At 40.3% G+C, this 12980-nt stretch overlaps 1 protein-coding gene across 1 annotated transcript in view; it reads right to left on the reverse strand.

Annotated features, from left to right (window-relative positions):
• Window positions 1-1863: 1863 nt before the first annotated feature.
• The window catches only part of LOC108540884 (lipoxygenase homology domain-containing protein 1), a 135666-nt gene continuing 124549 nt past the window's right edge, over window positions 1864-12980 (reverse strand). Inside the window, 1 exon segment of the mRNA XM_017890145.1 lies at window positions 1864-2101. Coding sequence (XP_017745634.1) covers window positions 2029-2101 — 73 coding nt within the window. The 3' untranslated portion in view covers window positions 1864-2028.

A 12980-nucleotide genomic window follows, 5' to 3' on the forward strand; every position in this document is an offset into this window, starting at 1 on the left:
AAATATTTAAGATTATAAGGTGTCAAAGTTTAGAAAACATGGCCTAGATGATTGTGGGAATTAATTAAACATGGCTAGGAGTTAGTAATGGTGCATAATTGTACTTAGTGTTGATCACCTCAAAATGAAAGTGAAATAAACTTAGTTGAGTCCTTTTTCCTTTTCTCCTTTAAATTTAAATAGCATTTTGGTCTACTTTCTTCCCCCGAAGCTACATAGAAAGGCATAAATGACATACATGTGCTTCATATACTTTCAAAATCTAAGACTCATGTTTGCTTTTCAACATTCTTAACCACAATGTAACACTGCCTCAATAGATTAGACTGCTTAACATTTCAAGGTTCTTTCCACACCATAAATTAGCTCATTCACATAACTATGAGATCACTAATGTATTTCCAGAATCATATCCCAAGAAATATTAAAGGTCACATTATTTAGAATTTAAAAATGAAACAAGACAGAACCATTCACAAACAATGACAGTGTATCATGAACTAACTAAACTCATTAGTCTTTGACTAATCCACTTTTGAACTATAAAAAATATACATTTTAATGAGGCCATAAAATAAGACAACAGAAATAATTAATTACAAGCAAGCATTTAAAAATAACTTATTTTAATCAAATTTGATGAAGTATATCTAACAAAGTCCTAGGTCAGCACCTTCCCTGTACATTGCAACTTCATGTTTGACATCACTGATGTTGATTACATGGCTTACATTATTGACAAAGGACTTCTGATATTTTCAGCCTTAATTATAACCTTCATTTTAAAACTATTAGCCTTTATTACCCACATATGCCCCACCAAGGTCTGGTATTAATGGATAATTTTCCTACTTAGAATATCATTTCAAGCCTTATTACTTGATGGTTTATTATAAGACACAGACCTCTTGAGGTCCTTTAAAATTATTAAGAAATTCTGGAACATTAGCAAAATTATGACCATACTAAGAATCTGACACAGACTTTTCCTTACCAAATAAACAACAAAAACTAAGCTGAAACACAGTTCCTAATATAAATAGATAAGAATGCTAGTTTAAGCTTGAACTGTTTATGTCTCAGTAGCCATCTTCATCATTATAGGATTTCATGAATAAAATAATGTTAGCACTAACCTTTGCCTAGTTTCAAACCACTGTAGAAAGTATATCCATTTTTGAAAACAGAGAGATATGGTAACCTGGTATGCATACTAGTAAACAGTATTTATCCATTTCATTCAGATCAACTTTAAAAATGTAACATATTAATACTATAATTGCAGATTGATTTGAAGAGGATCTAATAGAAAAGATAATTATAAAACTTTAAAAGAAAACTAAGAAACCAATATGCAAATAAGTGTTTTAAAAGTACAATTAAAAGAAGTTAATATAATTTAACCATTCAGACAATAATTATTTTCCCCATATATTTAAATTATTGAAGAGAAGCATTAAGGAAAAAAGCATTTGGGCCTAAAGTTGCTGTTAGTTTCTTTATAAATCAACTATACTTTAATGCTTATTCCTGTATTCATTTTAAGTATTTTCAATCAACAACAGTTAAACTCAATAAGAATGTACTATAAAAAATGTGTAAGGTTGGTAATCTTGAAACAGAAATGGGTTATTTCAGATGATTAAAAGATGAAAAGTGGCAACAACATTTATCATTTGCTTCCTCTTGTATTTTAGGTTGATGATTTATTTGCATTTCTGCAAAAATAAAAGTGAAGTGCAGTTAATAATAGATCTGTCTGATGACATCGTAAGTGGGAAAAGAAGAAACATGAGTTTAACTCTTTAACAGCGGCAAATCCTTACGTTGATTTTTAACTTCAAGTAGGGCATGTAACATTTCTAAGACACAGATTTACATATGTTTTTATTTCACTGTGAGGAATACTATAAATCCAACAATAAAAGATAAATGATCAAAGGGGCTGTTCTGAGGAAAACTGGGGAATAGTGTTCCATGATGTCCAGATGTAACAAAATCATCTTGTACTTTCTTCTACCGATGGTTTCAGTAATCCTCACCTTGAAGATAAAGTTCAATTTCTGAATGAATTATGCCCTGAGACATGAAAGGAAGCCATCTGAGGAAAAGAGAGAGAGAAAGAAAGAGAGAGGAGAAAATAGAGAGAAAATTAATTTCTGATTTTCTCCATTTTAAAATGAGGTTGATTCTGCATTAATTTTGCACACTAAATGTTAACTATAAAATTGCTTTTTATATAGTCAAACACAATCCATCCTATTACATACTCATCATAGCACTAAGAATGGTATCATACCTCTGGCTTGAAGAACGAAATATATACGTTGCTAATCCTGCTAACCACCCATCTCTCCAGATTTGTCAGTCCTCTATCACTATCACCTGTAAAAGCAAATGGGACTCCAGCAGAGCACTCCCAGTACCAAGCTGGAGCAAAGGGCAAGGGCGGGTTTCAGATTTTGAGCATGGTACCTGGGCCAGCCTAGAAAACATGGCCTGCACATTGGTTACAGGGAAACTTGGCACAGAAAAATAGACTCCCTATTTTAATATTTCCTGTAAGAGAGTTTCTGTCTTGCTTTCACCTGACTTCCTCTAAAATCTCTTCCTCAGTGTTTGCAAAAAGAATATTACCATTGGCCAAGCGTGGTGGCTCACGCCTGTAATCCCAGCACTTTGAGAGGCCGAGGCGGGCGGATCACAAGGTCAGGAGATCAAGACCATCCTGGCTAACATGGTGAAACCCCGTCTACTAAAAACACAAAAAATTAGCCGGGCATGGTGGCGGGTGCCTATAGTCCCAGCTACTCGGGAGGCTGAGGCAGGAGAACAGAATGAACCTGGGAGGTGGAGCTTGCAGTGAGCTGAGATCATGCCACTGCACTCCAGCCCGGGCAACAGAGTGAGACTCCATCTCATTAAAAAAAAAAAAAAAGAATATAACCATAAAAGTTGGTGAAATATTATCATGTTGGAAAACGTGCTTCGGGTGAGCTAATAGCCGATCCTCTGGGCAGCTTCCCCCTAAACCAGGTAAACTGTAGCGTTATAAGCTCCCTTTTTGAAGAAAAGGTCAGAAAACCAGCTTTGCCATTTACTGGCTTTGTGATCTTACCCTCCTGAAGCTTACTTTCTTCGACTAAATTACCTGCCTCATAGCAGTGTTGTGAAGCTGAAACGAAAAGTCATGTACAAGCATTTTTTTGTAGTATTACATGGTATATCAATTTTATTATTACCCACAAAAAACATGGTTATTGCTATCCGACACACTTACGCATACTGTCATTCCTTCCATCCTTCCATCTATCCATGCAATAGATACTTAGAAAGTGCCTTGTGTGTGCAGGCATTCTCCTAAGTGCTGGAGCTACAAGAAAAACAAAAGAGAGAAGAAACCTGACCTGAGGAGCTTCCACTGTAAAACAGAAGAAAACAGATATGTAAAGATAGAAATGTAACAAAGTGTGATGAGTGACTTAAATACAGATGTTATAGGAGAAGAAAGAGACTGACCAACTGAATGGCAGGAATGGGGAAGTGCAAAGGAATGAAGAACAAAAAAATTCAACAAAGAGGTGATACTTGAGCTGAAGGCTGGACAATAAGTAGGTCAGGAAGGGCACCGTAGAGGGAGACAACAGCACTGGCAAAGGTACAGAGTCCAATGGGATTCCATGAGGCTGACGCACAGGAGGCTGCTGGACAAGATGGGGTAGGGGCAGGGGTTGTGTGTGGGTTACTCAAGGATCTGACAATGTCAAGGAACTTAGAGTCTGAGCTGTAGGACTGATGCCACCACACTAGCCTTGCAATCAGCAGATAATGGGAAGGTGTGGGGTATAAAGGCGAACTGTGAGCTCGCAGTCCTACCCAGCTGTCAGGATTGCTCATCTCTCCATTTTTCCAGAGTTAAGAGAAATCTCATTTCCTTCTGACCACTTTAGCTCACAGTGGTCTTTCCTCCTCTGGAACCTAATAACACACATACAATATATTTTGCACATTTAGTCAGCCCCTATTTATGCAATCTTACTTTATTAGTTATGTTTTGGTTTATGTATCCCATCTTTCCAGTTACATTGTTATATATGTAAAGAGTTTACTTTATATGCCTGAATAAAGGCAGTCAGCTTCATGTTTAAAAATACAGACTTCAGGGCCCAGCGCAGTGGCTTGCACCTGTAATCCCAGCACTTTGGGAGGCCGAGGCGAGTGGATCACCTGAGGTCAGGAGTTCAAGACCAGCCTGGCCAATATGGTGAAAGCCCATCTCTACTAAAAATACAAAAATTGGCCAGGCATGGTGGTGCACACCTGTAGTCCCAGCTACTCAGGAGGCTGAGGCAGGAGAATCACTTGAACCTGGGAGGCAGAGGTTGCAGTGGGCTGAGATCGCTCCACTGCACTCCAGCCTGGGTGACAGAGCAAGACTCCATCTCAAAAAAAAAAAAAAGAAAGAAAGAAAGAAAGAAAAAAGAATACAGATGTTAAATTTCAAGTAGAGTCAGATTGCCTTGTTTCAAAACCTGGCTTCAACATCTACTGCTTGTGCAACCTTAACCCATATTCTTAATCTGTGTAACCCTCAATTTCCTCATTTGTAAATTATGAATAATTGTAGCTACACAAAGGATACAGAATTAAACATACATAAATGTATTACAGTATAGTCGTTACTACTGCATTTTCTGACTGCCAAACACAGTGCCTTGTACACAGTTGGTGTTACAGAAAATATATTTGGAGTGACTGCCAGTCAACCAACAACCACCCTACTTTTCTCAGATGTGCCATAAAACAGTAGGCCTTGGATAGTGAAGCAAGTTTTTGCATTAGGACAAGAAAATTTCCCCAAAGCCAGTGAACAGATGGGAGAATTGGAGCAGTATGGCTTGAGAGGTGCAGTGATGATATTAAAGGAGTGGAATAAAAAGCAAGCAGGAGAAGGTTGCTTGACCAAGAACACAATCCATTCTCTGCAGCCATCAGCTAAAGAATGGCTAACACGGTGAAACCCCGTCTCTACTAAAAAATACAAAAAACTAGCCAGGCGAGGTGGCGGGCGCCTGTAGTCCCAGCTACTCGGGAGGCTGAGGCAGGAGAATGGCGTGAACCCGGGAGGCGAAGCTTGCAGTGAGCTGAGATCTGGCCAGTGCACTCCAGCTTGGGTGACAGAGCAAGACTCCGTCTCAAAAAAAAAAAAAAAAAAAGAATGCCTAAACCCCTCGGTCACCAGGGAGCTCCCTTTCACTGGCCTAGCTAAGAAACACAAAGACAGGGGCAAAAATTCTCTTAGTCTTTTAAGATTAGAGTAGACAACTGTGGAATGTGTTGGGGTGCTCTTGCCTTAAAACATGTAGGGTGTTTTGCCGGGGGAAGATGTATAATAAGGTAAAGAGTAGTACAGATTATATTTAGTCTGAGATATATTTTATATTTGTCACACGTTCACATTGAAAATGGCAGAAGAAATATTTGAAGATTCTATGTCTCCACCCCCATCCCAAAAAAATGAACAAGACTCATTGCTGCACCTCATTCTGTCAGGTTCCCACCATCACTACTTGTCACTTTCGCACCAAGGAATGGCGCAAACTGACAAAGAAGAGCACAGAAATCTGCAGCAGCACAAATACATGCTCAGAATAGCAAGAAATGATTAATAGTGGCCTCTTTCAGGAAAAAAAAAAAAATCAGTAAAGTTAAATGATTGCTCACTGCCTCATGATAATTTGTATTATTCCCTTCTCCCTATAAAAATTGTATTTTACATTTCTGTACTTTATCAAAATTTCAACATCTTTTTTATCTATATCATTCATCATCTCCCCTCACCCTTCCCACCCCCACTTTTCCCAGAAAGGGAAAATAAAACCATTTGTAGACAGGCTGAATTATTTTGAAAATAAATAAATGCATAAATTATTTGTAATGAGACATCTGAGTATGTTACAGAGTGAACTCATGAAAAGATTAGGTGACCTCTAAGGTTTCTTCCAACTTGGGATTCCATTATGTTTTCCATCCATTGTCCTTACCCCCATTCCTCCTTCCTTCCCTTCCCCATTCCTATCTATAAATATTTGCTAAATCCATACTCGGTACAAGAAACCATACTGGAAAATAAAGAAATTTATGAGACCCTACCCTTAAGAAGCATATCATCTGGTATGTGAGACAAATACGTTCACAAACAATGGCAGTGCACTCTTTGGCAAGAATTGCACAAAGGTCTAAGTCAAGTGCTGGAGGAATTTAAAGAGGGTAAGGATGAACACAGTTCTGGCTGGCAAGCAGAGAAAGCTTCATGACATGGATAACATTTTGTCCGGGGCCTTGAGGGATATGAATTTCAATAAGCAGAAGAAAGAATAAAATGAGCTAAAACAAATGAGGGAAAAGAGTAACAATATCCCTGGAGAATGTCTAGGGACAGAAGCAAAACGTACTCTACTCAGGAGAATTGGAAGAAAACCCTAGAAAGGTAAATGGCCAAGGTAGGGGGATAATTCATTTTTAATTCACCACACACTAACACCTTCAGTCAGAGCTGGCCTAGGTGTAAAAGTTCTCTTGCCAACTATACTTACGCAGAAGAAGGATGCTGTTCAAACAGGGCTGCCCCTGCTTCTTTTCCTGACCCTCTCCACAAATGATATACTCAGTCCTGTTCTGTATAAGGCTCAGCTCATGATTTACTCACTCATTCACTAATTTAGCGCACACTTTCTGAGTACCTATTATGTTCTGTGTATTTGTCCTGTGGACACCGAAGGTCTTGATTACAACCTCCTAAGAGCATGTGCCTCATATTTGCTTTTCATGGAATAACCGCCAGAGTTGCCACAAGGCAATTAAGCAAGGAGAATGCTTTGTGAACAATAATGATGGGATGGTAGAGGGGTGATTATCAGCCTTGCTTCCACGTAAGAATCTCACGCATGGAGATGCGGCCCTGCTGGTATGTGAGGCTGCAGTGACAGAGCAGCAGAAACGCAGCTCTCTGCCAGGCCGTCAAGGTGGAGCCCCCTTGCGGTGTGGTTGGTCAACTAGCCACTTCAGTTTTTCAAGAATGAGATCCTGAGACAAGTAAACTGCGTTTCGCTTAAAAATCTATACCAGTGGCCGGGCGCGGTGGCTCATGCCTGTAATCCCAGCACTTTGGGAGGCCGAGGCGGGCGGATCATGAGGTCAGGAGATCGAGACCATCCTGGCTAACACGGTGAAACCCCGTCTCTACTAAAAATACAAAAAATTAGCCAGGCGTGGGTGGCTGGGCGGGCCTGTAGTCCCAGCTACTGGGAGGTTGAGGCAGTGATAATGGCGTGAACCCGGGAGGCAGAGCTTGCAGTGAGCCGAGATGGCGCCACTGCACTCCAGGCCTGGGCGCAAAGTGAGACTCCGTCCTCAAAAAAAAAAAAAAAAAATTCTGTACCAGTGGGACACGTTTTTGTTTTTTTTTGTTTTTTTTAACTCAAGCTAATTCTAAGAATCACTCTTTGGCTTTTTGTTGTCATTAACACTTAAAAATGGGTATTAAGTGACAATTTCGTTTATATATGTCTTAGTGAGGTTAAGATACAATTAAACCTTTTAAGTTTTATGTTCTAATTCCAAATCTGTCTTTTAATATGATTTCCCTTTGGGCTTATAGTGTCTTGATTAATGCATGCATTTTGGTTGAATTTATTACACATGTAAATTTAACTATTCTATTTCAAAAACAATGATAGGAGCTGAAAGTAAAAATATAAGACATCAGGCCAACCTTGGGGAAAAGTGTACTGAGCTGGAGAAGTAGGATAGACACATAAACACACACATATAATTTAATGTAGTAAGTGCTGAGTTCATGTCACATGCCTTGTGAAATGTGTACAGGAAAATGAGTTTCCCAACCTGTGGCTTCAGGAAATATCTCCTGGCAGAGGTGACACATCTTTTGTCAACTTACCAGTAAATATACACATGAAAGCCTACAGGACTCCAGGCACCAGGGAATGGCCAAGAGTTAGGTAAACTCAGATCCAATAGCACCAGCTGAGAACACAGTGAAGGCCTGTGAGGAGCAGAGAAGAACCTGTCTGCCAGGCCCTGGTTGAGCTGTAGGCCTGCTGTGTGGCCAAGGCCAGCTTTTGGCTGCAAAGGTTCCCCTAGAGAGTGATCTCAAGGATGAAAGGAAGGCCTTTAATTTGCCTTGCCCAAAGGTCTGCCTCACCTGCCTGCAGGGGGCCCACAATTGTTTCGGTGGAACAACAGACTCTTTTTTTCAACAATTAGTAAGAAGGTGCTGAGGACTGTGAAAAGGGTGTGGGTCTGGAGTGGAAGTGGCATTCCACCTACCAGAGGTATTCATGATTTGCTGATAGTCTATTCTATCCATAGTGGAAAGCTTTTAAAGTCTTCTTTTCTTATACTTTGCACAAAGGAGATAATCTCAACCTTTCTCAAAATAAATAAATAAATAAATAAAATTTAAAAAGCCAAGAATCCTGAATAGAAATGAGACGGGAACACTTTAAAGGTGTTAGCTGCAATGTCAACTCTAAGGAACCTGTGCAGCATCACACCCTTATTCCTCAGGTGAATGTGCCTCAGGGTCACTCCACTTATCTGACCACAATTTGGTTTTGAGAGGACAAAGCTGATCATGCTGTCTTGCCTTGACAAGTCAGGTTAGATCATTTTATTTGTTTATTTGTTTTTGAGACAGAGTTTTTGCTCTTGTTGCCCAGGCTGGAGTGTAATGGTGCACTATGAGCTCACCACTACCTCCACCTCCTGGGTTCAAGCAATTCTTCTGCCTCAGCCTCCTGAGTAGCTGGGATTACAGGCATGCACCACCACGGCTGGCTAGTTTTGTATTTTTAGTAGAGACAGGGTTTCTCCATGTTGGTCATTCTTTGTAGTTATTTGCATTTAACTGATTGATTTCTGCATTTATAAATTCTTCTTCTATTTAGAATTTCCCTAGATATGGCCTTTATTTCAAATAACTTTGCTTCTGCAAGCTCGTGTCAATGTCATTTCCCAAACCAGTCAGGAGTTACGGAAGACAACATTAAGAGGCTTTTGATGCTCCTTGTTTCCAGGCCCTCTCAGGTCAAGCAGGTTATCAAATAAATATTGTGAATGGTATTGTTTCTATTAAAAGATAGATGCTAACTTATTTTTAATAACTTCACATTAAAGTCAAGACTCACATATACACATGCATACACAATAGTTCAAGTTTGTTAACACAGAAAAATCTGGAGATTCCCTAATTTAATGCTAAACAGTACGTTACAGAATCCACTCAAAAAGTATACTGGGTTAAATAGTGTTCCTCCAAAATTCGTGGCCACCTAGAACCTCAGAACACGACCTTGTTTGGAAACAGGATTTTTGTAGACGTAATTAGTAAAGATGAGGCCATACTGGAGTAGGATGGGCCTAGACCAAAGACGACAGTGTCTTTAAAAAAAGATAAGAAACACAGAGACACAGACACACAAAAGGAAGACAGCCATGTGACAATGGAGGAGAGGCTGGAGTGATGCAGCTGCAAGCCAAGGAAACCCAAGGACAATCAGCATGCAGCAGAAGTGGGGAGGGCGAGGAAGGACTGTTTCCCAGGCCTTCCGAGACAGTGAGGCCCCGATGACACCTGGATCGTGGATCACTGGCCTCCAGGAACTGCAAAAGGATATATTTCAGTTGTTCAATGCAATCAAGTCTGTGGCAATTTGTTACAGCAGCCACAGGAAGGTAATACAAATACTAAATAAAAATATTTGCATTAATTCATAAAGTCAGTTGAATGTCTGCCTTATTCAAATACAAATTTTGTTTGCTGCAAACCTCAAATAGCCAAGCCTGCAGTGTAAATGGTAGAAATTCAGTGATGTATACCCCTATCTATATTAAATGTACAAAAGACAGAAAAATAATACCTTCAGGCATAGAAATAAAATAAAGCCATAAGGACGTGGGTGTTCAATTGAAGAGGGAAAAAGGAAAGGAGGATGCGCACACTCGCAGGCAGCCTCTGTGATGCACAGAAGCAGTCTCCTCCCGCGGCTCTGCTTTGTGTCTCACCTAATCATTTCCCCCGAGCCCACAAAAGGAACAAGCACTCGGTGGTCTTTCTCTCTGCCCTAATTCAGCTGTGCTATAAATTCTTGTTCTCTGAGGAAGCTCCAAGGATCATGAATGAGATTTTCTTTCCTTTTCCCTTCTGTGATGTGCACCTGAGCATTTTGGATGCCTGCACCCCAGAACGAACTAGCCACAATGAACATGCCCAGCATCATACCCTACCCAGCTCCCCTGCCAGGACTGTCCAGTCCAGCTCCTGTGTGCACCCACGGGTCTCCTTTCCCCTCAGAACAGCCTTCCAGGCTCCGTGGACACTGACCTTGACCTCATATGCACAGAAAAGGCTCTGGGAGCACAGAAGTAACTATAAGTGGCTTCAGAATAGTCTTTTTCTGCAGTAGAAAGAAACCTGCTGTGCCACAAGTTCTATTCCTGGTGTCACACTCTTCTGCTTCTTTAAGAAGTAAGGAAGTAGGACCTGTCCCATCTCTTTATAGCTACATAGTAGAAAGGAATTATTTTTGCAACTTACTTTCTTCATCAGGGTATTATATGAATGAGCACTAGCCACCATTTATTTAGGACCTACTATGAGCAGGGTATTAAATATTAGCATTTAATATTTTATATCTGTTACATTATTTGTGATTGTTCAATATATTTTGTAACTAAAATTCTTTCAGATACAACCCGTTGGAATTATAATAATTAAGCTATCACTTATGTTCCTTCCTTCCAAAGGAGGCCATGGTAGCACAGCACAAACAAGAAGTAAGGTAGTGCAGGGGCCGAGTGCAGTGACTCATGCCTGTAATCCAGCACTTTGGGAGGTTAAGGCAGGCGGATTGCCTGAGGTCAGGAGTTGGAGACCAGCCTGGCCAACATGGTGAAACCCTACCTCAACTAAAAACACAAAAGTTAGCCAGGCATGGTGGTACACACCTGTAATCCCACCTACTTGGGATCATGAGGCAGGAGAATTGCTTCAACCCAGGAGGTGAAGGTTGCAGTGAGCTGAGATCGAGTCACTGCACTCCAGCCTGTGACATAGCAAGACTCCATCTCAAAAAAAAAAAAAAAGTAAGGTAGCGCAATAAATGATGGGTGATGATGTGAAATGTATGTGTAGACATGGACAGTGGCAGTGAATGCATCTAAATTATCCACCAGGAGACTTCATATTTAAAAGAAATCAGCTAAGTTAATGTGACAAAGTGTATTAGAACATAAGATGAAAGTCCTGGATGAAGCACACTCTACCTCTTCCGATGCAGGGAATAAAACAGAGCTGCCACCAGTGCCCCAGAGATGCCTGTGTGCTGTGGGTGGGAGCAGGCTGGGAAATGACACCCAAGTCCTCTTCAGTGCTACATGTTACTCATCAGATGGGGGTGCCTGTGCTGTGCTAAGTTCTGAGTACACATTGAGAGAAGAGAAAAAATATTTGTGGTTTGGTCAATTAAGTCATACTACAGGCCAAATTGGAATTGGAACTTGAGGATGGATAGGATTATAACGGGGAGAATAGACCAAGGAAAGGTCCTCCTGAGTGAAGACTAGCACTCCAGGGGACAGAAGCAGAGTGGAACAGAATTTGTTTAGGTAATATAGGGGTCTAATTTCACTAAGATCTTGCAAGAGGACTGCTATAAAAACAAATTGGAGGGGGAAATATAGAGTCAGATGTTACAAAGCCTTGAATAGAAGTTATGTTTTGCTTTGCTTTTGTGGTAGGCAATGAGGATCACTGAAGGTTTTTAACAGGGGAGTGATGTGATTAAAATATAGCTTTTAGAACATTATTTTCCCCCACAATTTTTCTTGAAACATTTTCAGGCAAAGCTATACAATAAAATATTAAAGAATAAAATTCAAAATAAAACAAAGTAGAAATGAGAGAAGAAAAGCTAAAGTCAGAATGAGGCTACTTAGTACCACAGAAGAGCTAGCTTGGAAGTTGTGGGTAGGTAGGCTGGGAAAGAAAGACACAGAAGACAATTGGGAGGCGACGGGATGAGCTAGTCTTGATGAACAAGGGCATCAATCAGGGCAGAGGCAGTAGTAAGAGAAAAGAAAGGATGAATGAAGCAGACGCTCTGAACAAGGAATTGACTGAATTTAATGACTAAAAGGCAAAAAAGACGAGGGCTACTGTGGATCTCACCGCTTCTGTTCATCCGCAGTCAGCTCCAATCATCTTGGGTGTTTGCAATTTTTAGTGGCATGCCTTTAGGACTTTTAGTTGAATTGCCTCATTATTTTTACTTTTTGCTTAGTACTTAAAGTCACAATTTTCTTGGCTAAATCCAGACCCTTGAATTTCCCCTCTTCCCTATTCTGCCTGCACGTTGTTATCTCATTTCCTGTTGATTACCTATTTGGAAAAAGAGGCTACAGGGCAGCCCTTGATATTGAAGATTCAAATTTTCAAAATGGAACCCCAAGTTTCTCATTCCCATGCCCACAACAGATTGGGTTTTAAATCAATTCGTAAGTCTGGGGCCCAGCCTATTTCCTGTGACTGAGAGACCAAGCAACAATAAACATGATTGGCCACATAGCCGCAGCTAAGCATTTTCTTGAGAAATAGCAGGGCTCAGTAAAGATCCAGAGAACCAGCCTTCTTGGAAAAACAGGTGACACTTTCTTAAGCAAGAAGGTGTGGGATTTCTATGAGGAGATTTGAAGAAGGAAGTATACGTGGGACCTGTGTCTCAAGCCTAGGCAGTACAAGGCCAGGTCAGGAATTTAGAGAGCTGCTTTCAGGACTGATCCTCATGGGGCTCAAGGAAAGTCCAACTCATCCATAATTTAATGTTTGTCTTCCTTACATTCTGTTCTGAAAGTTCTTCTCTATAAAATTCTCCACACTTAATTTCCTTATGAAACTGTTG

Source organism: Rhinopithecus bieti, unplaced genomic scaffold (genome assembly GCF_001698545.2).
Source record: "Rhinopithecus bieti isolate Rb0 unplaced genomic scaffold, ASM169854v2 scaffold_20069, whole genome shotgun sequence".
NCBI classification, from domain to species: domain Eukaryota; kingdom Metazoa; phylum Chordata; class Mammalia; order Primates; family Cercopithecidae; genus Rhinopithecus; species Rhinopithecus bieti.